The sequence below is a fragment of the Zootoca vivipara genome, chromosome 5, assembly GCF_963506605.1.
Source record: "Zootoca vivipara chromosome 5, rZooViv1.1, whole genome shotgun sequence".
In the NCBI taxonomy this organism is placed as follows: Eukaryota; Metazoa; Chordata; class Lepidosauria; order Squamata; family Lacertidae; genus Zootoca; species Zootoca vivipara.
This window is the reverse complement of record NC_083280.1, coordinates 26,280,608-26,305,306: the sequence shown is the minus strand read 5'-3', so window position 1 is coordinate 26,305,306 and position 24,699 is coordinate 26,280,608. Positions and strand designations below refer to the sequence as shown.

Here is a 24,699-nt window from a genome sequence, read left to right as displayed (position 1 = left end):
ATGTTGGCTTGGATAGGCCACTGACCTTATTATTATTTATTAAATTTGTACACCACCCAGCATCCGAACTTCACAGGGTGGATTACAGCATAAAAATACAAAATGAGAACACAAAATACATGATAAAAATAGATGATAAAACAAAGCAAAATCAATAAACCCTCCTCTCACAAACACATTTAGCATGTCATCTGAAGAAGTGTGCATGTACACGAAAGCTCATACCAAAATAAAAACTTAGTTGGTCTTTAAGGTGCTACTGAAGGAATTTTTTTATGTCATAGAATGTTAATCAGCCAAAGAACTGGTTATAGACAAACATTTTCACATGGTCACTAAAGGTATCTAAGCTGATCCAGCAAGTTATGTTATAGTGTTCATTTATTTTTTCTTGAGCAAAAAAACAAAAAACACTTGTGGAACATAATATATTGGAGCCCTGCCTGGAATGGTGATTGGCGATGGTGACTGAGTCCCTGTCAGGGAAAAAGGTAGGGAATAAAATATTAAATGATAATAATAAGATCAGTCACCAAAACTGACTAATTGGCTATTTGGTCACCATGCAGACCATCATAGCCCACAGGGCTCTGAACTTTGGAACCATTGTTGTAAAAAGAAATGACTAAATGCAGAAGCAAAAGTATACATCATAAATCATTCATACTGGGGGGGATCGGGATGTAAATAAAATTGTTCATTTAATTTGGGAGCTCCAACAGTTAATCATTAGGGCCTGCCAAAACAGTCTGAAGCACTTAGTTTGGAGTTCAGTAGAGATTGTTTTAATAAATACAGTTCTTTTACGGTAACTCAGCTAGGTGGGCCACCACAGGGCGCTGTGCTACCCCAACAGATCACAGTTTAATGCCAAAAATAACCTCATGAAAACAAATATCACTTTCACGATCACACAGAGATGTTTGAGTTTCATAGCTTGCAGCATGAATCTTATTAAAAGAGGCCAGTCATTTGCTAGAGTTCACATTTAAAGGAATCTGGCCAGAGCTGAGAATCCACTAAACCAGTGCTCTTTTGCAGTCTGCAAACTAGGAAATGGTAAACTAGGAAACAGCCAAGCTGCCCTGAAAAGTAGGTTAGGTTTCTTCTTACTATAGTTTTCAGCAAGCTAGACTGCTGCATCTTTTCCACAGTTGTGGCTGCTGATGTGAGGGATGCAAGACAAATAGCTTTTCTGAAAAGTAAAACATTTGTTAAGCTGCAAAACATTTGTCATATTACTGAACACAATCCAAAATGTAGTAAAAGCTATCATACTCTGCTTATAGAGAAACCAAACACTGCATATTTTTAAAAACAGACACACCAAAAACTTTTCTTAATTTTAGACTTCTTTATTTTCCATAAAACTTAGAAAACATGAGCATTTTAGCACCTCAGGTTTCATGCTTCAACATTCTTTTTTTCAAGTGTAACCTTTAAATTACAAACAGTAGGCACAGCAGGAATTATTTTAAACTGATCCCTTAAAAAACAAAGGCAAGTCAAAACCCTGCACATTTTATAAAAGAGCAACTTCAACTTCTTGATCTCCTGATACAAAATTCAAGTAGTGTTAAATAAGAGTAGACAAATTTTGTGTCCAAGACATTTTGGTATTAGAAAGTTTGCAGAAAGAGAGCTTGGATTTCCAGCACTGAACTGATGCAAAATTAAAAAAAAAAAGTTGCAGAATAGTTCCCAGCCTGATCAAAGGACACTTGGTGAGAAGAAAAGATTTCCAAGTTGAGGATTTCTTCTTTTAAAAGCTTTTTTTTTAAAAAAAAGTACCCATATGTGTATTTTTGCCAATGCTTTGCATTTATCTATCATGCACTTCTTTCTTAGAAGAATATTCATAGATAACTGGATATGCAAATATTTCTTTCTTTAATCAAGATATGTACAAAATACATATTCATAACGTTATTGTAATGGATGGAAAACCCATGTGAAAAGTTTTATAGATCATTGGCATCAATTATTTTTCCCTTCCCTTTTAGACTCTTATAATTCTTTAACTTTGCAACTCAGGGCTCAGATCAGATGCTTGAAGGTTTCGTTATCTATATATATAATTTTTTTAAGAGTTTGGGTTTCTTTTCCTGCTCATTCTTTTAGCCCAAAGCAAAGCAGCAGTCTAGAAGAAGTTTCTTTTGTCACCATCTTCTGGGAGTAGAACTATAAATAAGAGTTTGTCATAGATTGCCAAACGTTGTCTGTAACAGGCCAGGGAAATAAGATTAAGGGTCAATAAATGATACTGCGATGTATCTTGTTCCGTTCAAAATGGGAAGTCCTTCATGTAAATGGGTAAGTCTTCCTGGATGCATAAAACTCCATCCTTTCCTGGGTGATTCTATGGAGCAGTTGTACCTCAGAAATTTGCATCCACCTCCCTATAAAAAAATCAGAAACCAAAGCCTTTAAATCACCATCTGGCAGAAATCAATAGAAACTGGGGGGGGGGGTTTTTGGTATAAAGCCAAATACAATAAGTAGAAGTGCAATCAATCCCGAGTGCATTAATTTGGACCAACAATATACTGCATTTGAACAATAACACACCTTAACATTTCCCCATTCTAATTCATATGTAGGGCAACATCATTGTGGAAGTGGCATGATAGATGATACTGGCCCTGTTTGCATCAAACACGAAGTCAAACCATGCCTTAACATGTGTGTCCCGGGAGTTAAGGTTGCAGCTACTACTACTCACCTGATCCTGCAGTTGTTCCACCCAGGCATAAGCCATGGTTTGGCTTAGTGTTGTATTCAAACCTGGGTGTGTGGTTTATCTACCCCAGACAACCCACAAGCAGTTAACCAAGAACGAACTTTGGTTACAACTCATGGTTTGTCCAGAATGAAACAAATCATGAGCCTGGCGTTGGATGTAGCACTAACACAAACTATGACTTAGTGCTGGATAGCAAAGCAACAGCAGCAGCTGTGATCTGCATGCCAAGAATCCACACATGTGCTCGTTTCTGCTAAGCCATTATTTGGTTTAGCGTTACATGCCAACCAGGTCAATAGCTTTTCTAGTCTAGGCATCAGTAGGAGGAGGTTGCTAGGCCTACTCCATCCCTTCAAATGCACTATCTGAAATCTGGTAACAACCTAGAGGAAAAAGATTGGAGGGGGTGGTTTCCGAGGCAACAAGTCATTCCACTTGGAGAGACAAGGGAACTTTGCCTCTATTCCTTACACCAGCCTGTGCAAACCTGAAGGATGTGGTATCTACAATGGTACCTCCAGTTGCGAATGGGATCCATTCCGGAGGTCCAGCCACATCCTGAGGAATTCGCAACCAGAGGACTGCTGCGCATGTATGTGGTGCGTACATGTTCTGCGCATGTGCACAGCACATAGAGCGCTTCTGCGCAAGTGTGCACGGCAAAACCCGGAAAAATACTTCCGGGTTTTCCACGTCCGTATCCTGAAGTTTACATATCCAGAGGGATACGTAAGCGGAGGTACGACTGTGCTTTGTTTTTAGTGCTACCATGTGCCAGTTACTGCAAATCATTCTGCAACCTACCTTCTGCTGGCCACTGTCTTAAACTATTTGTAACATGATCCTTCAAAAAAGCAATTTTTTGGTGAGGGATCTGCGCCCTCTCCTTCTCCATACAAAATAATCCTATCACTGATTTCAACACTGAATACAGCTGTCTGCTTAAACTGCCATGTCACAGCAGCATGATGCAATTAGACTGTCACTGTTCTAATACTTTAAAAGAACCAATAATTATTATTGTGGTGTCGTTTTCTTATTTAGGACTTCTCAGCAAGCTTAGTGGGAAATGAGTCAGAGAAGTCGAAAGCCATTGCTGGAAGAAACTGATTTGCTCCAAACGTACTTCAAAATCTCTTCCCACTTTGTTGAGGGCTATGTTGATAGTAAATGTTGAGGAGTCGTGATGAGGTCTGAGCGAACGTTGTCTCTCAGTAGTGTATTTCACAACAAAATTCAGCAAGGCATGGCCCTATAAAGAAATAACAGGGCAGTTAAGAAAGGAGAGCTCATGGGAATCCCTCACGCCTTCTCCCTGCGATGATAAATATCTATGATTTACTGTCATGGATCTCCTCCCACCCACTTTTTATAATAGCTCCTTCACTTCCAGATGTCCTCAGCTTTTGTCTCTCTCTTCCTTTTTTTAAAGACTCTGAGCCTGCAGACACAGAGTTCACCTAGCACATACTTCATGGGAAACTACTGATAAATGAAATAAATAATATTTAGCATCTCTGTGGCACAACGGGTCAGTGCATCTGGCTGCTAAGCAGAAGGTTGGTGGTTCAAACCCCAACCAGGTACAGCTGTTCGCAGGATTTCTCCATTGCAGGGGGTTGGACTTGATGATCCTTGGGGTCCCTTCCAACTCTACAGTTCTGTGGTTCTAATTTTGGCTCCTGAGCGTGAGAACATAAGAAGAGCCTACTGGATCGGGCCAACAGCTCATCTTTGTCCAGCATCCTTTTTTCACAGCCGCTAACCTGACGCCTGTGGGAAACTTGCACACAGGACTCAAGCAAAAGAGTACTCTCCTCTCCCGGGATTCTCAGAAATTAAGTAATTTTCATGGTGCAGAAGCTGAAGTAGGGATAGGGGAGGCATGAATAGCTCTCCTAGTCTCTGCAATGCCCCCTCATGTTGCTTGCATGTTGTTGGGTCACCCACATGGGCAGAAGGACCTGTGAGTGGATGTACTGGGTCTGTCATGACTACTCTGTGTTTGGGTACTGCACCTGTGCTTGAGACTTTAAGTCTTAGTTTTTAATAACCATTTTAACCTACCTTTGTATAGTAGCCAGCAAACACTTTTAGTGTTACAGGCGCTATGTATTCTCTAATGAAATGTAGCCACACGCTTTCCAGCCCAACTTGTTTCATGTGAATGTCATCAGTTGGAACGTTTTCATATCCTCCAGAAATGCGGCTGTCCTAAAACAAGACATCACAGAGATGTTCAGAGACATAGGGCATAAGCTTATGGTTTTCAAATCATATGGGGCACTTTGTAAAGTAGCACATGCCTGTCCAATTCTAAAGCTTTCATACTCTGGTACCTTGAGAAACATCCCAGTGAATAAATATACTTGTTGCATGGCTTAGTTTATGGGACCAAAATGGCAATCCCTTCTTCTATCAAATGTATTGTGTAAGGAATTGGTACAACAATACATTGTTTTGTTCACCAGATAATTCAGTAGTGGCTGAATGCATCAATAGATGTTTCATTTAAAAAAAACCCCACTGAAAATATAAGCTTATTATTAAAACCATCTTAGATGAATGAAAACGAGCTTTTCAATATACTGAAAGTGTAAACTGCCTTACAATGTTGAAGAAAATAGTAAAGATGGCCTTTATTTTATCATTCATGAAGCTTAGGACTCATTTTAATCAGTGATATTAAATTGGGCTACCTTATAAAAAACACTTTGGCTTTTATGTGTCACTATTTTTATTTATGAAAAAAATCAAGTACAATGCAATAATGACAGTATTATAGAAAAAATGGAGACACAGTGTTATTTTTGTTACAGGTTTTTGCTACATAATAGATCTACCTCAAAGTACACAATTAGTTTTAGATTCAAATCCATATGACATTTTGACTTTGTAAATTTGATAAAGGGTTAGATTGTGATTTATTTGTTTTTAATTTATTAGGTTTCTTACTCACTCTTCAGCATGAGGTCCCAGGGTGGGTACAGTTATGTTACTATAACAAATTGCCAATCTAAAATTAAATTTTGCAGTCCTGATTGAAACGTCGGACACAATCCTGCCCCAATGAACTTGCCTTGTATGGGTGTATGTGTGCACCTGCAATGACGGTCCCATGGGTGCCTCACACAGGGACATCTGCATGCATAGGGGAGGGGGGGTCGGATTGTGGCTCACCTTTTGTCAGCAATACATACTTTATTTTCAAAAACAACACCCATATAAAAACAAATTAAAAGAAGTTTCCAACTATTATGCTTACATGGTGTTTTCCACCTGACCAACGTCCATAATGTTCCATCTCCTGGACCAGTTCATCACAGGCTGTCTCAGAAAATATGGGGAACCAAAACACATCTGGGCATGGCTATAGGTGGGAAACATAAACCTGTGATTAGCATTTTGTACTCCTTTGTGTAGCAGATAAGGCTGTTGTGTAGCTTATGCTTTACATCTCTGAATTTAAGGTGGAGGAGGACTGCAGGAATCTGTGGTCCATCACTACAGCAACTAGTCTGACCCCTTTGGTTTTGTTTTGTTTCTTAAATGTCATTTCTTGTCTTTTAACTTGTGGATACAAGAGTTATGCAGCAGTTGCTCTGCATCATACACTTGGCCAGCTACGTAAGAGAAAACACAGCGAAATCTCTAATTATCTGAAAGGAGAAACCATTTCAGTGGCTGCTTGGGTCAGTCACTGTAGAGCAGTTTCCTCTCATGTGCCCACAAATATCCACAGCAGAAGGTCACATTCATACTGATCTACCCAGTGTTCCCATATTTGAGGAAAGGAACGTTTTCGGCTGTGGTAATTTGGTTTCCCCTAGCAGGACTGGCACTACAATGTGGTGAAGAACTCAAACAGCTGCCCAGGCTTCCAGCAACTCCATTCCTCCAAGCTTATGGGACTCTTGATGCTAACCTGCTGGTTCCTCCCACATGCACATGAGAGAGAGAGGGAGCACAAGTTAGCATGGCATGGAAAGCCAGGTCTGTTGAAGAAGAAATGTTTTTTCAGTGTCAAAGCACAGAAGTATTGGGCCACCCCCAACCCAGGTGGTTTCCCTTATTAGTGGTGCTCCTGCCAAGTTTCGGGTGGGTGCGGGAGTTACAGAAACACATACAGTGGTGCCTCGACTTACGAATTTAATCCGTTCCGAAGGCACCTTCGTAGGTCGACAAATTCGTAAGTCAAAAAACGCCATTGGAAACGCGATTTCCCATAGGAATGCATTGGAAACGAAAAAATTCGTAAGTCTAAAAATCCCTACCTAAAACTGCCGCAGTTTCCTTTCGGATATCGAGACATTCGTAAGCGTGCGGCCATTACCCCATTCGTAAGTCAAAAAATTCGGTTTTCGAGTCGTTCGTAAGTCGAGGTACCACTGTACAGAGCCCATGAATAATTAGCTAACTCCAATCCAAGTTAAAACCCATTTGTATTTTAGCTTGGCTCATAAATGAAGTTCAGTCCCTTTGTGAGTCCCCAAATAGAGGTTTTCCTTACCTGTTCCACTATGTGCTCAGTGAAAATTTTCGAATAGTTGGGGTTTATGTAGGTTTCCTTCCAATCCTGAGAACAAAGATTTGTTTGTTAGATTAAGAAGAGAGAGAGAGAGAAAACAACCTACACACAGAAGTGCTTAGAATGTAGGGTTTCAGCAAAGGATAGTCCTACTCAAAGCAGACTCACTAAAACTGATGAACATGACGAACTTGGTTCCATTTCAGTGGGTCAGGTCTGAGTAGGGCTTAGTTGGATACAACCCATAGAATTTTTTTTTCTTTCAAATTGAGCAATGAAGGTTAATGTTGGAAAATTTAATGGATTAAGATCCCCATGATAAGAAAACATTTTGTGATTTGTTTGCTCACAAAAAGGGGTTACTCAGGGGTTTTTAAAAGAGATGGAAATAATTATATTGCATTCTTTGATACATACCACTGGATTTTCAAAGATCTGCCAAAGATCATTGTTGTAGTGAGATATATTGTAGTTGGCGGTTGATATAAGTCTTCCGAATTCGTCTCTGTTAGTGATGTACATAAAGACACCCTACCACCAGACAAAAAACATCTTTATGTTAGTTTGCATTTAATATTTAGAAATACAGAAGAAACTATACCATCCAGTCTATATGAATACTCATCACCCAAACTCACTACCATCCCCATTCTGAATATATAAACTACAGTCCTCTTTATCTGAAATTCTAACTATGTATGTTGCACTCTTTGGGGGATTTAAAGAATCTGTATTGCCAGCTGTCACAGTGGCCGGAGTGGACTACTTCAGAGTAACGACGCTACGCAGCTCTGCATTTTATTCTTTTATTGGTGCTGCGTATTTACAGTGCTCAAGTCATTGCTATTTACACGGAGCGATGTTGTCAGTCGGTTTCAGAACCTCCTAATGGCTTTTGGCGCGTCTTTCTCCAACACAAAAGCTTTGGCAGACCCATCCTCTTGCCCCTCCTCTTCCTGCGTAATTCTGGAGTTGGGGGGATGGGTCTTCCCCCCTTACTTGCCCCTTCCTGTCCCACCTGGGACCCTGGCTCCTTTACCTTGCCTGAGCCTCGGACACGACTTCCTGCTTCCCCACTGGAATCGGAGCTCTCCCTGCTTTCCCCTTTGCTCGGGGACGGGCTTGAACTCAGGAGGGGAGGGACTTCGCGATATCCCTTGTCCCTCACATCCACCCCCCTCCCAAGCTCTCCTTCACCCCTCCCCAGGCCCCCCCCATGTGTCGGTGACGACTGGAAGCCCAAAAACTCGGTGCTCTCCGAGCCCGTTGGTGTGAACACCTCCCCCCAGTCCTGCGAGCCCCCCCCTTCCGCCTGGGAGGACGGGAATCCCAAAAAGTCCGTGGCGTCTGAGCTGGTGGGGGTAAAAATGTTTTGCCAATCTGCTCCTTCCTCTGACTGGGTGGATCTTGGCGACACCCATACCTCATCCTCTGGTTCCTCAAACTCCGCTTCCCAGCGCCATGGTGAGCTGTTCTCCCGTGCCTCCTCCTCCTCCCCCTCCCTTTCCATGTGCCAGGGCTTGGGTCTGTGGGGAAAGAGGGCGTGAAATTCTTCCACCAAGAATTCCTCCTGTATCTGATTGGCGGGAACCCATTCATTCTGGGACGGTGGAGCATCCTCCCATGCCATGAGGTACTCCAGGCCCCCCACCCCCCACCTTGAATCCAGGATGGCCGTGGCCTCATTGAGTTGCTCCCTGCTTTCCCTCTCCCCCCCTCCCTCGGGGGTTTGTTCGCTGTCTCTGAGCCTGCTGCTTTCCCTGTACGGCGACAGCAGCGATCTATGAAACACTGGATGCACCCTCATGTCCTCTGGCAGTGCCAGCCTGTATGCCACCGGGTTGACCTGTTGCGTGACCGTGAAGGGGCCCAGCCATTTGGGTGCCAGCTTTTTGCACCTCCCTCTGGTGGGAAGGCCCTCCGAGGACAACCACACCTTGTCCCCCACCCTGATGACCTCCCCTTGTCGCCTGTGGCGATCTGCCCCCTTTTTGTACGCTTCCTTGGCCCTCTCCAAGTGTTCTCTGAGCTGCTGGTGCACCGTCTCCAGTTCCGCTGCCCAATCCTCAGCCTGTGGGCCCTCCTCCTCCTCCTCCTCCCTCTCCCTCTCTGGGAAAGATCTGAGGTCGCGCCCGTAATTGGCCTTAAAAGGCGACACCCCTGTGGAGACGTGCACTGCATTGTTGTAGGCAAATTCTGCTAGTGGCAAGCGATCCACCCAGTCCGTTTGCCGCTGGCTGACGTAGCATCTCAGGTACTGCTGCAGAATGGCGTTGACCCTCTCCGCTTGTCCGTTGGTCTGCGGGTGTCTAGCCGTCGACAAGCTGACCTCCACCTGCAGGAGGTTCATGAGCCGCCGCCAGAACCTGGAAACAAATTGGCGGCCACGATCCGAAATAACCCTTAAAGGTAATCCATGCAGTCTGAAAATGTGATCAACAAACAGTTTGGCTGTCTCTTCTGCCGAGACTGCCCTGGCACACGGTATAAAGTGACACATTTTGGACATGAGGTCCACCACCACCAACACTGCAGTCTTACCCCTGGACGAAGGCAGATCTGTGATGAAGTCCATGGACACCACTTCCCACGGCCTGTGTGGTGTGGCTAAGGGCTCCAGCAACCCTGGTGGCGCTGCTCTGACCACCTTCGCCCGCTGGCAGGTGGTACAGCCCCTTACATAGTCTCTAACATCTTCCCGCACCCCTGGCCACCAGAAGTGTCTCATGACTAGGTGAGTGGTCTTGTCCCTTCCAAAATGCCCCGCTGTAGGGTTGTCGTGCATCTGCTTGAGGACCGTACGTCGAAGCTGGGTGGTGGGTAGGTACAGCGCACCCTTGTAGAAAAGCAGCCCTCTGCGTTCTGCAAAGTCTTTTGCCTGCTCCCTCCCCCCTCTCAGTTCTCTGAAGATGCGGTTGGCAAATTCATCCGCTGCCGTCAGTGCTGTGAGTTCTGCCTCGCTCACCACTGCTGCTCCGCAGGACCATGCCGACGGGGGGAAAATGTGCCTTGGGGCTGGTGGCGCCTCCTCCTCCATGTACTCTGGCTTGCGGGAGAGGGCATCCGCCCTGACATTCTGCTCCCCCGGGATGTAGTGGATGGAGAAGTTGAAGTTCGAGAAGAACTCTGCCCACCGTATCTGCCGCTGGTTGAGTACCCTGGCAGTTCTCCAGAACTCCAGGTTCTTGTGGTCTGTGCACACCTGGATGGGGTGCTTTGCGCCCACCAGGAAGTGTCGCCAGTGCTGGAACGCAGCGTAGATCGCGAGAAGTTCCCTATCAAACACTGTGTAGTTGCGTTCAGGCTGTGTCAGCTTCCTGGAGAAGAAGGCACAGGGTCTCCACTCCCTGTTGGCGTCCAGTTGCAGCAAAATCGCGCCCACAGCTTTTTCCGAAGCATCTGTCTCAATGCGTAGGGGCGCGTCCTGCACCACATGGAACAGGTTTTGGTCTGAGGCGAACACTCTCTTGAGGCTTTCGAACGCTGCTTGCGCCTCTGGTGTCCACTTGAACTTCTGCTTGCCTCTCAGGCAGTCCGTGATGGGAGCCGTAACGCGAGAGAAGTTCTTGATGAACTTCCTGTAGAAGTTAGCGAAGCCTAGTAGGCGTTGGGCATCTTTGCGCGTCCTGGGGCTGTGCCAGTCCAGGATGGCCTGCACCTTGTCCTTGTCCATCGCCAGCCCCTTGTCTGACAGCTTGTAGCCCAGGAAGTCCACCTCTTTGGTGTGAAACTTGCACTTCTCCAGCTTCACATACAGGTGGTTCTCCTTCAGGCGTTGCAACACCTCTCTGACATCTTTCACATGCTGCACTGGGTCATTCGAGTAGATAAGGATGTCATCTAGGAAGACCAAGCATTTCCTGAAGAGGAGGGACCCCAGGACGTGGTGCATGAAGGCCTGGAAGCATGCTGAGCCCCCTTGCAAACCGAAGGGCATCACCAGATATTCAAAAGAGCCCAGAGGCGTGAACATCGTGGTTTTCCATTCATCTCCTTCCCGGATCCTGATCAAGTTGTACGCCCCCCTTAGGTCCAGCTTGGTGAAAATCTTGCCTCTGCGTGCCGCTGTCAGGAGATCATCCACTCTGGGCATGGGGAAAGCCACTGGCTCTGTCACCGAATTCAGCCGTCTAAAGTCCACCACAAGACGGCGCTGTTGCGTGTCTTTCTTGTCCACCCAGAAGACCGGGCTGCCCCCTGCTGCCTTGCTTTCTCTGATGAACCCCCGCTTGAGGTTCTTGTCGATGAAAGCGCGCAGATCCTCCAGCTCCTGGTCTGACATGGCGTACAGCTTGGCTGGGGGTATCGTCGCCCCTGGCACCAGGTTGATCTGGCAGTCAAAAGGCCTGTGCGGGGGTAGGTGGTCGGACTCAGCTTCGCTGAAGACCTCCTGCAGGTCCCAGTACTGCTTGGGTATTGCCTCACCCCCTTTGATATGCATGGTGGCCACCGTGGCTATCGGAGGCCCCTCCCCTGGTTGGTGCTGCATGCAATGTTCCAGACAAAAGTCTGACCCAAACGTGATGCACCTCTGGTGCCAACTGATGGAGGGGTCGTGGCGCGCCAGCCAGCTCATGCCCAAGACGATGGGGGGGTCTGAGATGGTGGTGACGTTGAACGCCAGTGTCTCTGAGTGCCTTCCCACCGTCATTCTCATGGGGGGGGTTTGATGTGTGATGGCCCCTCCCAGCAGCTCCCTGCCGTCAATGGTTGCCACGTGCAGAGGAAAATCCAACTGCAAAAGCTGGATTTGGTGCTCTTCTGCAAAGCTTCTCGAGAAGAAGTTGGCGGACGCCCCACTGTCAATTAAGGCGAGGACCGTCAGGGGATAGCCATTTGGGAGCGTGAGCGTCACTTCTAGAACCACTCCTGCTCTGGGAGGGGTGGGCTGGCTCTGCACCTCTCTGTGCGGGTGGGCGGGCTGGGGCTGTTGTCTGCTGACTGTGCCTGGCTGCTGCCCCTTGTCTCCTGCAGCCAGGCTTTCCCGTTTCCCTGCTGTGGTGCTGCGTCAGTGGGGGAGGGCACCACCGTTCCCGCCTTTCCTTGCCACTCCCTGCGATGTGGGCAGTCCCTGACGAGATGCTGGGGTGAGTTGCAGAGAAAGCAATTCCCGCCCCTTCCCTCCTTGCGTCTTGGCGCCGCTGGGGTTTGAAAAGCCCGCGCGCGCGCGCTATCAATCTGCATGGGCTCCTGGTCCTGGCTGGCTCCAGGCGTGGCTTGAAAGGGTTGTTGAGGGAGTGGCTTCTCCTGCGACCGTGGGAACCAAGCCCGCTTTGCGCGCGTCGCTTGCTTGTCGTTCCACCGGGATTCCTGCCTCACCCCCACCGCCAGAGCTGCTTTGCTCAGCTGATCCATAGTACTGGGCTTTGGACCTCTCGAGAGTTCATCCTTCACCTCCTCGCTCAAACCCAAGTAAAACGCAGCTTGCATGGGAGGCGAATCCAAAACCCACCCCAGTCTGTGCACCAGCATGGTGAATTTCGCCCAATATGCGCGAACTGTCATATTTCCTTGGCGTAAATTATGCAGTTCCTCCTTAGTCTGGTCCAAATGACTATCGGACGAATACATCGTCCTCAAACCTTCTAGAAATTGTTGGACATTTTTCATGCAAGGATTCTTGGTTGCGATTAATGGTCTTAGCCACTCCCTGGCTGCTCCGGTGAGATGTTCCACAATAAACGCTACTCTGTGCTCATCATCGGGGAACTCATTCTGGTGCAGCTCAAGAGCATACACGATCTCAGTCTCAAAGCCCTGAAACTCCTTCGGGTCTCCATTGAACTTGCTTACAAGGGTCCCTGCTCTCCTTCCTGGCAGCACTTGGACTTGGGGAGCCCCTCCCGCCTTGTTTTTCTCTGCATCCAGCTTGTTTTGGAGGTCTACCGCCACCGCCCTTAAATGCTGCTCTTTTTCCTGGAGCTCTCTCACCTGTTCCGCAAGTTGTAGCCGGTCGTCCTGGACCTTCTTAGTCTCCTCTTTAGCTGCCTTCAATTCTCCCTGCGCCTGCAGCGACAGCTGTTGCAGTTCTAGCTGGGCTTGCTCAGCGATCTGCCGCCACTTCTCCGCCTCGGACACGCTCATCCCGGCAACTCCAAAGTAGCCCAAAAATGATTAGGAGGTTGCTGTCACAGTGGCCGGAGTGGACTACTTCAGAGTAACGACGCTACGCAGCTCTGCATTTTATTCTTTTATTGGTGCTGCGTATTTACAGTGCTCAAGTCATTGCTATTTACACGGAGCGATGTTGTCAGTCGGTTTCAGAACCTCCTAATGGCTTTTGGCGCGTCTTTCTCCAACACAAAAGCTTTGGCAGACCCATCCTCTTGCCCCTCCTCTTCCTGCGTAATTCTGGAGTTGGGGGGATGGGTCTTCCCCCCTTACTTGCCCCTTCCTGTCCCACCTGGGACCCTGGCTCCTTTACCTTGCCTGAGCCTCGGACACGACTTCCTGCTTCCCCACTGGAATCGGAGCTCTCCCTGCTTTCCCCTTTGCTCGGGGACGGGCTTGAACTCAGGAGGGGAGGGACTTCGCGATATCCCTTGTCCCTCACACCAACTGACCAGATATAGTCAGTAAACAAAGAATGGATTGTGATATGGGCTGAGGCTATTTGTTTCTTTTCTACATGTAATCCATGCATACAAAGCATTCCCAATTCATGAAAGTGTAGGAAGCAGAAGCCCTGAACATAAGGCAATTCATGCCTGTATCAGAGACCCACACACAGGAATATCAGTTATGTTCTAATATTTATACATTTATATAACTGATGATGAGTGACGAGGTTAATTTATGAAGGGAAAGTTGGTATATTTCCTTCTATACATTTTTATGTAGTTGTCTTACGTCCTAAATATTTAACTAATAGTTATCTGTTGAATTCAGGTAAAAACATGAATAGAGAAGCAAGTGTCGGAGTTCTATAGAGTGTCAATTTCAGCCCATTTCCTACCAGATCCTTTGGTGAGTTGACCTGTAATGAAAATGTTCCCCTTCAAATAGTTAATTTTATGAATATAATGAAAACAACAAACCACTGTGCAATGCTTGAAGAAGGATGAAAAGCAAATTGAACTGGAACAGTAGCAAAAGCCACACGATCCTTGTAGGACTGATTAACTTCATATTAAACTGAACAAATCAAATTAAGTAAATTGGGAAGGTATGTTGTTTTCCTTTTCAATATAAACAGGCCTACATTTTCAAACTGATCAAAGATACTGTTGCATTTGTCACAGCCCAATCGCTTGCCATTCTGAATAATGGTGCTTCAAGACATTTGCTTTTTCTGACACTTGTGGTTTTGTGAATGGCCAGCATGCTGGTCACCTTCAAGCCAGACATCAGCCACACCAATCCTCATGTTGATGATGATCTCTGTCCAAGCAGGCTAGTAGGACCAGCCAGGGGCAGCACCAATTGAACAAAATATGTGATAGTGACTTCAAACCTACATGGCAATACAGGCCTATCCTATAATGAGGTATGTACTTCCTGGTTTGCTTCTGGGTCTGTGACTACTGTCTCTAAGGAAGCAGATATCTATGAGTTTCCTCAGTGATCAGGATAGGGCAGTCTTTCCAACCTGGAGCTGCTGGGATTGGCAATCCAAAACATCTGAAGGCTACCAGGTAGGCATAACAAATTGTCGCAGACCATGTTGCTCAAGTTGTGAGGCAGATACACTATCTCAAGTACATAAGGGTTGGGTTTAAGTCTTTTGGGGGGATATTTTTTTAAAAAAAAATGTTGTAATGTTCTTTATTTTAAAAAAGAACATAATAAACATGTACTCAACCCATGGCTCTTATTAAACAATAAATACGAAAAGCTGAATCAAAAAAGCTCTGCCAAAAACAGTTAAGTGATGATTATGTAACACTTCCCTCTGCTACAAAAAAATACACCACACCACTGTCCAGTTTTATGCTCCATTACTTCCAATGGAGTTGCGTCAGCATAGAACTGGCGAAATACAGTGGTAAAGCATGCTTTTGACAGTGGGTGTATTGAAAACCATGTCATTGCATTAGAGACATAATTTCTCATGAGAAGTGTAGGGAAGCCACAGTATGTTCTGTTTTTACAGCACAAGGGAGCTTCAGCTTTAATCATAACCAGATATTGAAAAAAATGTGCATTAGGGGAACAGGGAACAGCAAGCAACTCTTATTAAGCAACAGATTTTCTGGTTCCTACAACAATGGATAACAGAGTGTGGGTAACTTTGTCTCAGCAACAAAAAGCCATTGAATTACATCCAGTTTTAGAATAGAATAGAATAGAATAGAATAGAATAGATCTTTATTGTCATTGTCCCCTTGCGGGAACAACAAAATTTCTCGGTTGCTGTATCAACTCAATTAAAACACTCCACATGAATTAAAATACTAATAAGCACAATACAATACAGAACAGTAAACAAATGAAAATGAAAATAAAATGACTTCAAAGTCCAGAATTTCCATTTAAGGCCAAAATTGCTCTAGGAAAGAAACTGTTCTTGAGACGGCTCGTTCTCGCCATCTCTTTCACTATAAAGAGCCCATTAAATTGTATTTAACTTTATGCAATTCACTAATGACTGTTTGGTTCTTGGCTTAAAGACTATTTTGGCATTATATTTCATTATTTTTTCCACCCTTCCATAAAAAAATCCATTGTGAAATTTGACGCTATTATGCTGCTAACAGCTGTGGCTTCTTTTATTTGCTAATGGTGGGACTACCTCTCGAATGATGTGGAGTGGCCCCATTCATAGATTCATTCATTTATTAACAGGGTCACATAATCTGGGTTCTATCAGCTGATCGTAAGGCTTCAGGGAATGAATGAGTTTCCCACAATTCCTCCCACCACCACCCCCTGCAGCCTCTCTTCCCCTCTAAATCTGGGTTAAGAGTCCCTCTGGGGTTTTAGGAAAGTAGGAGCATATGGGAGGGAGGGAAATTTCCAAAAATCCATTCCCTCTGCATTCTGCTAGCAGGAGCTTTACTGTCAGCTGAGTGAAACCCATTGGATACAGCCTTTTTAACTTCCAAAACAAGTGAAAGTGATATAGCTAAATGAAAGACAAAGAAAGTTCAAAGATAAAATCCTCAAATCTCCATTAGTCTCAATGGAACATGAGCTCGCAATGAAATTAATGGAGACAGAATCTTAGAAGCAATAGTCAATGCTAAAATGAGTTGCTACTTAGACGATACCACAAAATTTGTGATTCTCACATGTATATAACTAGGAAGCAGGGCCTTGTAGCACAAGAATGATTTACATTAAAAGAATGAGGAAAGGTTGCTTTTTGGCGATTATGCCACATCAGAATTTTGGGTACAGTATATGTTTAAGTACACTAGCATACTGGCTTACACACTCAAAAATGTGGAAAATGTGCTACTGTTGGGCTGAAACGTGCCCTCCTGCATGCAGAAGGAGGTACGTTTCCGAGCACAGTTCAAAGTGTTGGTGCTGACCTTTAAAGCCCTAAATGGCCTCAGTCCAGTATACCTGAAGGAGTGTCTCCACCCCCATCGTTCTGCACGGACACTGAGGTCCAGTACTGAGGGCCTCCTGGCGGTTCCCTCGTTGCGAGAAGCCAAGTTGCAGGGAACCAGGCAGAGGGCCTTCTCGGTGGTGGCACCTGCCCTGTGGAACGCCCTCCCAACAGATGTCAAAGAGAAAAACAGCTACCAGATTTTTAGAAGACATCTGAAGGCAGCCCTGTTTAGAGAGGCTTTGAATGTTTAATTGTTTTATTTCATTTTCTGTTGTAAGCCGCCCAGAGTGGCTGGGGAAACCCAGCCAGATGGGCGGGGTATAAATAATAAATTATTATTATTATTCTGCTCACATCCTGTGAAAACACAGAAGAAACAAAAAGTATGTCCTTCCATTTGGACAAAAGGCTTCACAAGACCTTGGGCAACCCAAACAAGCATAATCATGAAAACTGCCGATCAGAAGGGTCGCTGAAGTGGTGGCACTTACCTAACCTCCTGACACCCCCGTTGTTGGGACATGCCACAGAGTAGGGACAAGGCAGAGCTGAAGTTGGTTTGGTGCACACCCACCAGCTTGGCTTTGCCAGTATGTCAGCATCACAGCGGCCTTTCCTTTCCTAATACACTGTAGCGATGTGGGTGACAGGAGGTCAGGTAAATGCCAGCAGCCAATTGACCGCTATCTATAGAACCTACTCGACATATCCCTGTGTGAATTATTGTACAAATGTTTGTATGGGGCAGCACTGACAGCTGTTTCCCTTCTATTCGTGATTTAATGGCCACAGGGGGGGGGGAACAGATTGGTTTTGCAAAAGTTGTATCCATGGGGCTAAAAGCTCAAGACAAAACAATGCCCAGTTATCACTGGGGTACAGGGAACGGAAGGAGATACCTCCCTCTAGGAGAGTAAAGCCGCATTGTAATAAATGAGTAAAAAAATGAAAAGAAAGAAAAACCTTTGGGGGTCTGAGCATATGGAATGTTTCCGCAGAAGGGGAGCCTTTTTCCCTTTGTAAGGTCTAAAACGAAGGAGGAGAAGGACCACGTCAGTTGACCTTTCATTGCTCTCTTTTGCACTGTTAGAGCTGCATTCGCTTTCTGCTGCCATGTTAGATAAACAAGATCCTTTAATCAAAAGCTGTACCTTTTACGGACATCATGCAGCTCTAAGCAAAGCTTAAAACGTACGGGTTAAAAGCTTGAACTCTCAGCCTCTTATCTGCTGCAACATATATATACAGATATATGTATATGTATTTTTTAAAAAACATACACACAGAGACAAGCTCGTACCAGGCTGCTTCACAGCATAAGAATGAGAAAAAGAAGACTTTTTCTGACGAGCCACAAAGTCAGATTAGTTGAACGTGAGCACGTTGTAAGCACAGATTGCAATAACCGATGCAAGAAAGGTTGAGAACAAGAGAATGCTGATTGGACTCTTCTGCAGAACGAGTACAAACAAAAGAAAATCATGCCTTGGAGGGAATAAACTTCAATACTTGCCAACTTTTCTTGTTCAATTCAGCAAAATTATTTTTCAATGCTACATTGCCTGGAAATAGCTGTCATTTGATTCTGCTCTGGAACTAGTGTAGATATCAGTACAGATACAGATTTACATTTGTATTGCAATGATATTCATATATGTTCTCATAATGCTAGCATCCATTAAACGCTAATAGCGACAAGGAACATTGTTCCTGTTTAGCAAAATTTAATCTGCCTTGAAATAACAAGATCAATCATTCCTGCCCTTGAAAAAGACAATTCTAAAATGCAATAATGTGATATCAGTTCTATTGTATCCTTCATACAACATATAGCATTTGCGATGGTTTACTAACTCAACAACAAAATTTAGAAAAAATGGAAAATCAGCGCTGAGCTACAATTACCATATGAAGTAGGTATTGATTAAGTTCACAAGTAATTTTGCATTCAGAAACAGGCAGCACACAATATTTATGAGTGGTAACTATACTCAAAGCCAAAAAGTTGTGATGTGAATTGGTTTAACTGCTGCCGTTGTGAAGAGGTAACAAAGAGTCAGAAAAGTGATTGTAACTCACAAAAAAATTGGCTAGTACTTTAAATTGGAAAGAAAGAACAACCAAAGTGTAGCGAGACATTTTCAAAGCTCATGCAACTCACCATTTCTCTGGCATTCCTGCAGAGGGCCATATCAGGATCCAACCTGTCCCTTGCAAAATAATTTCTCTCTTTCATCTCAGATCTGAGTGTTTGTCCTTTGATCAGATATATGTTAGCCACATAAGGGATGTTCCAGACACCCCTGGAGGAAAATGGTAAATTGAGTTGCGTGTAATATACACTTGGGTGAATTTCATTTAAGTTTCATCATTTTTCATCATTTGTTTCCTATGGTGAGAATTTTGCACTCCTCAAACAGGATGGAAATACTATGCGAGTGTAATTTTTTTTAAAATCATCTGTACCCTTGTTGCGGAGAAGCTCCACAGAGCTCCACTATACAGAACTACAGAACTGAGAGAACATTATCCATTTGTAAACAAGAGTAAGGAGACCAATAAGTTACTGTGGAATATTTGGTAATGCAACCACATAGAGAAAGGCACAAACTGAACCATTCTAAAATTATATTTAACACCCGGCTGTAGAACCACATGTCCCACAATGCTACTTGACCCTGTGGCAGGTTTCTAAAGCTGGACAAACAATAAACAAGCAAAATCAATCATTTTTTGCTTGTTTTTCAGGTCAGGTTCCTCGCTCACAGAGAAATAAACAAGAATAAAATCAGAAAATAGCTGAATTGAGAACATTCACTTTTAAATCTCCCTTCCATTTTTTATTCAATTAAAGCTATTGACAGAGCACATACTCTTCAAAATCAGCTTATAAATTAAAATACATGGCAATTACAAGGAAACAGAATTAAAAGTAGCCTTTCCAAGAACCAACATCTTTATATGTCACTTCTTTTATGGTTTTTTTTTCTTCAAATAAATTTTTATTAGTTTTCCAATAGGTAGAGGTAAAGGGACCCCTGACCATTAGGTCCAGTCGTGACCGACTCTGGGGTTGCGGCGCTCATCTCGCGTTATTGGCTGAGGGAGCCGGCGTACAGCTTCCAGGTCATGTGGCCAGCATGACAAAGCCGCTTCTGGCGAACCAGAGCAGCACACGGAAATGCCATTTACCTTCCCGCCAGAGCGGTACCTATTTATCTACTTGCACATTGATGTGCTTTCAAAATGATAGGTTGGCAGGAGCTGGGACCGAGCAACGGGAGCTCACCCTGTCGCAGGGATTCGAACTGCTGACCTTCTGATCAGCAAGCCCTAGGCTCAGTGGTTTAACCCACAGTGCCACCTGCGTCCCAGTTTTCCAATATTCCCCCAATAATAGCCAGCTTATAACAATATCAATTAATTCCTTCTTTAATGGCTTCTGGCTGAGGAAAAAGCCAGAACAGAAACTCGTGGGAAATATGGGGAAAGCAAATTGTTTGGGATATGCTGAAGGAATTTAATACACAGTCAATGCAAGCAGTTCAAAGTAAGTGGGTCACACTATCAAGAGCCCCCCCCCTTTTACAACCCCGGGTTATGCAGAAATTTACAAGTGTTAAATAAAGTCCTCCTTACCAGATTCTTCTTTGGTTTTTATTTTTTACTTTGACTGTGGGGCATGCATGGAGATGGGTTTTGAGGATATCCACAGGATATTTCAACACGTTACAAGGATGAAAGGTAAAGGGACCCCTGACCATTAGGTCCAGTCGTGACCGACTCTGGGGTTGTGACGCTCATCTTGCTTTACTGGCCATGGGAGCCGGCGTACAGCTTCCAGGTCATGTGGCTAGCATGACAAAGCCGCTTCTGGCGAACCAAAGCAGCGCACGGAAACGCCGTTTACCTTCCCACTGTAGCAGTACCTATTTATCTACTTGCACTTTGACGTGCTTTTGAACTGCTAGGTTGGCAGGAACTGGGACCGAGCAACAGGAGCTCACCCAATTGCAGGGATTCGAACCGCCGACCTTCTGATGAGCAAGCCCTGGGCTCTGTGGTTTGTCCCACAGCAGGGATTAGTTAACCGAAAAAGGGCTGAAAACTACTCACAGCTGACTGTTTCTTAGAAATACTTCACTTTAATGTTCACTGAAGCAATAGTCAATACAGCCACCACAATAGTGCCCTCCCCCGAACCAACTTGTTTAACACATATGTTGATGTGGCATGTCATGTATGTTCTATACCCCATCTTTCCTCCAAAAAACTCCAGGTGGCATTCATGGTTCTTTTCCTCCCCATTTCATCCTCAACAACAACCATGTGAGGTAGGTTTGGTTGACCAGCCCAAGGTTACCCAGTGAGTTCTTTGCTCAACCACGAAGCCAGCTCCTTGGAGCAAAGCTGGAATATGATCAATACATACATACGTGCCAAATCAAAAGAAGTATGAGCAAGGTGGTTTTTCAACAACTACTACTACAGTGGTACCTCAGGCTACAAACCCTTCAGGTTACAAACTCTGCTAACCCAGAAATAGTACCTCAGGTTAAGAACTCTGCATCAGGATGAGAACAGAAATCGTGCTCCTGTGGTGCGGCAGCAGCAGGAGGCCCCATTAGCTAAAGTGGTGCTTCAGGTTAAGAACAGTTTCAGGTTAAGAAAGGACCTCCAGAATGAATTAAGTTCTTAACCAGAGGTACCACTGTATTGGGATAGCTGTTGGGTGTCTGTATGTGGAATTACATGTGCCGGGGTGTGCTCATGTGCAGCGCTGGCACACTCGCAGTGTGCCAATGTCAACTCCTGTACGTCACAGGGGTGTGTTGATGTGACATCAAAGTGCGCCACAGTGTGCGCACGCCACCAAGTGGAATCTGGGGTGTGTGTGTGTAGCAGCCCCTTCATTTAAAATTTGTGGGTACCCAGGCACCCAGGGCCCCACATAGTTGGCACCTATGCAAAAGAGCAAACAGTTATGGTAACTTACACTCTGTTTCCTTGGACAATATCCACGTAGTCTTCAGACCGAGCATAATATCCATCAGGGCTCAGCGCCCCCCAAAAGTTTGACCAAAGTTTCCCATGGCGCAGTACAAGAGGGGCAATCATCTTTCTGTTTCAAAAACATGATTGCATTGAAAGTTAACAAAAAGATTGAAATGTGAGGCAATCACAAGGAGGAGCTCCATAACTGGGGAAGAGACGGATGTTAATAGCTGTCACTTATTCTAAATAGGCCTCTTTGCTTCTAGTCACTGCCTCTGGGATAGTGAGAAAACCAGTCTTTCTGAATTCTGAATTTGTAAAGCAACAACTGCAACGTGAAATTTCAAGGGCCATAGCTCAGCGAAGAGTATATGTTATGCATGCATGCATAAAGTCTTATATTCCATCATTCGCATTCCCACTGAAAGGCTTCTGGTAGAACAGCGATGAAAGATATCTGCCTGATGTCTAGGAAAGAGGCTGCCAATCAGGATAATGGATTAACGGTGTGAATGATAAAATAGCTCTTTAAAGCCTTAACTGACACATAGTGAAACCCAGTCTCTCTTGTAGACACATTGTCCTCAAAGTCAAGAAAGTTGATGTGATCAAAAAGCAAATACGCCGAAGGAAGTGCCTTTACTCCAAGATGCGCAGAGAAGCATTGGGGGGGGGGGTCGTCTATCCCCACAGAACATATCCACCAACAGAGCATTCAAATGATTAAGAAGAGCCCCCTAAATCAGAATTTTAAAAAGACTGGGAACCTTTTCCCTTGTATTTACAGAAATACTGTAAAGATATGGAATTACTGGCAGGGTTTGATCATTAAACACTTACAAGTAAGAAAATAAGATCAACGGTTAAGAACAACATGGAATGAAAACGACTGTAGGATGTAATTGTTATATAGAACTTGAAATTCTTTTATTATATCCTTATTTAATTCTGTATATCCTTTCAGCTATTTTACCTTTTAGTTGTAAATCAAATTGTGCGCGTTTCTGTTCTTGTTTTATTATGTCTATGAGCTTAAAGCTGAAATGAAGTGATTTGGATTTGGACTGTAGGATGTAATCATGAAGGAAAATTTGGTATAAAACTGATAAGAAAATAAGAGTATTAAGGTATAAGATTATAAAAATAAGATAATAATTAAGCAGAAGTTTAAGGAACCAGAAGGGGAAGTTGAGGGAAGTCAAGGGGAGGTTTTTTCCTTTTTCTATAATAATAATAAATAATAATAATAATAATAATAATAATAATAATAATAATAATAATAATAATAATAATATATTATTTATACCCCGTCCATCTGGCTGGGTTTCTCCTGCCACTCTGGGCGGCTTCCAGCAAACATTAAAATACATCAAATATCACAGATTAAAAACTTCCCTAAACAGAGCTGCCTTTAGGTATTTTCTAAATGTCAGGTAGTTGTTTATCTCTCTGACCTCTGATGGGAGGGTATTCCACAGGGTGGGTGCCACTACCGAGAAGGCACTCTACCTGGTTCCTTGTAGCTTTGCTTCTCACAGCGAGGGAACCGCCAGAAGGCCCTCGGCGCTGGACCTCAATGTCCGGGCAGAACGATGGGGGTGGAGACGCTCCTTCAGGTATACTGGACCGAGGCCATTTAGGGCTTTAAAGGTCAGCACCAACACTTTGAATTGTGCTCGGAAACGTACTGGGAGCCAATGTAGGTCTTTCAAGACCAGTGTTATATGGTCTCGGTGGCTGCTCCCAGTCACTAGTCTAGCTGCCGCATTCTGGATTAGTTGGATTTATATGACAAGTGTTATATTGTGTTGTTTTATTGGATATAAAACTGTGTGTGTGTGTGTGTGTGTGTGTGTGTGTGTGAGCCCCCTAAATCATAGTGGAAGGCTAGTTTTCACATAAAGGAGTGCATTAATATTCTCATAATGGCGCTATCCAGTGATGCAGAAGTAATTTTGCTCTCCTCCCCCACCGCAGCTCTCCGCAGTTTTTAGGTACAGAGATAGGAATGGGAAACACCACTGCACAAATGGAAATCTACTCTACTGGCAGATGAAAACCACTGGATGCCACCCGGTATATCTTCTTTCATGAGAAATCTGTTTCAAGGAATTACTAAACAAACCTGTAGTAGTCACTGAAACCAATAAAAGAACCTAGAATTGATAAGTTTCCCAACCCCTCCTGCCATAAACGTACCGATTCTGTTCTATCAATAGTTTTAAAGTACTGGGGTTCGTTAAAACAACATCCGCATCTATGCTGAAATAATAGTTGCATTCTTCATTCTGCCGACAGATGTCCCTTGAAAAGGAAGAGACACACAAGGCATTAGCATTGTAAACATGTTCCATTCCAAAGAGATGATAATAGTTTTAAGCATATGACTGCAGTGTGCATTTAAGAAGTTCCTTTGCTTAATAGCTACCTGAATTGGCAACTCGACTTCTAAAACAAGTCTACTTAAAGCAAGTGTTAGTAGTTGAAAGTAATAGATTTTATGACTAATAATACAATCTGGGTTTCACTTGATTTATCTATCCACCAGAAGGAAGTTTTTCAAAATACCAGTCTCACTCTTCTGCAAAGATGTCTTGGATTTTTGAAGGTGATGTTACTACCAATTAGGGGAAATTCGTCCATCTTCTGGAAGATTTGCATAGTGAAATTCCTCTATTTCCCCCAGATTTGGAGAGCTGTATTCCCAATATTTTCAAAACCCCAAATCTTTCCTAAATTCACACTGTAATTAACTTTTCCCTTCCCAGTAAATGAAAAAAATAATTCTTAATAACAATGTCATTAATTAAGACAACTTTACACCTATTTGTTGAAAATTAATCTGGCAATACAATAGCAATTTATGGATACCTGCCATACCTATTTCATACCTATTCCTGAATACATGAATGCAAATATGAATTACATATTAAT

General features: G+C 44.1%; 1 protein-coding gene across 2 annotated transcripts in view; it reads right to left on the bottom strand.

Moving 5' to 3' along the window:
• Nucleotides 1–525: 525 nt before the first annotated feature.
• Nucleotides 526–24,699, bottom strand: part of PLOD2 (procollagen-lysine,2-oxoglutarate 5-dioxygenase 2) — a 71,099-nt gene continuing 46,925 nt past the window's right edge. The window contains exons 11-20 of one of the 2 annotated variants that reach the window (XM_035133113.2): nucleotides 23,965–24,069; nucleotides 21,767–21,892; nucleotides 18,932–19,073; nucleotides 17,734–17,796; nucleotides 7,689–7,802; nucleotides 7,254–7,319; nucleotides 6,009–6,113; nucleotides 4,811–4,957; nucleotides 3,870–3,995; nucleotides 527–2,399 (exon numbers count right to left, since the gene is read on the bottom strand). In XM_035133113.2, coding sequence (XP_034989004.2) covers nucleotides 2,244–2,399; nucleotides 3,870–3,995; nucleotides 4,811–4,957; nucleotides 6,009–6,113; nucleotides 7,254–7,319; nucleotides 7,689–7,802; nucleotides 17,734–17,796; nucleotides 18,932–19,073; nucleotides 21,767–21,892; nucleotides 23,965–24,069 — 1,150 coding nt within the window. In that variant the 3' untranslated portion in view covers nucleotides 527–2,243. Of the gene's footprint in view, nucleotides 2,400–3,869; nucleotides 3,996–4,810; nucleotides 4,958–6,008; nucleotides 6,114–7,253; nucleotides 7,320–7,688; nucleotides 7,803–17,733; nucleotides 17,797–18,931; nucleotides 19,074–21,766; nucleotides 21,893–23,964; nucleotides 24,070–24,699 lie in introns of both variants that reach the window. The other variant, XM_035133114.2, reaches the window with a different exon arrangement.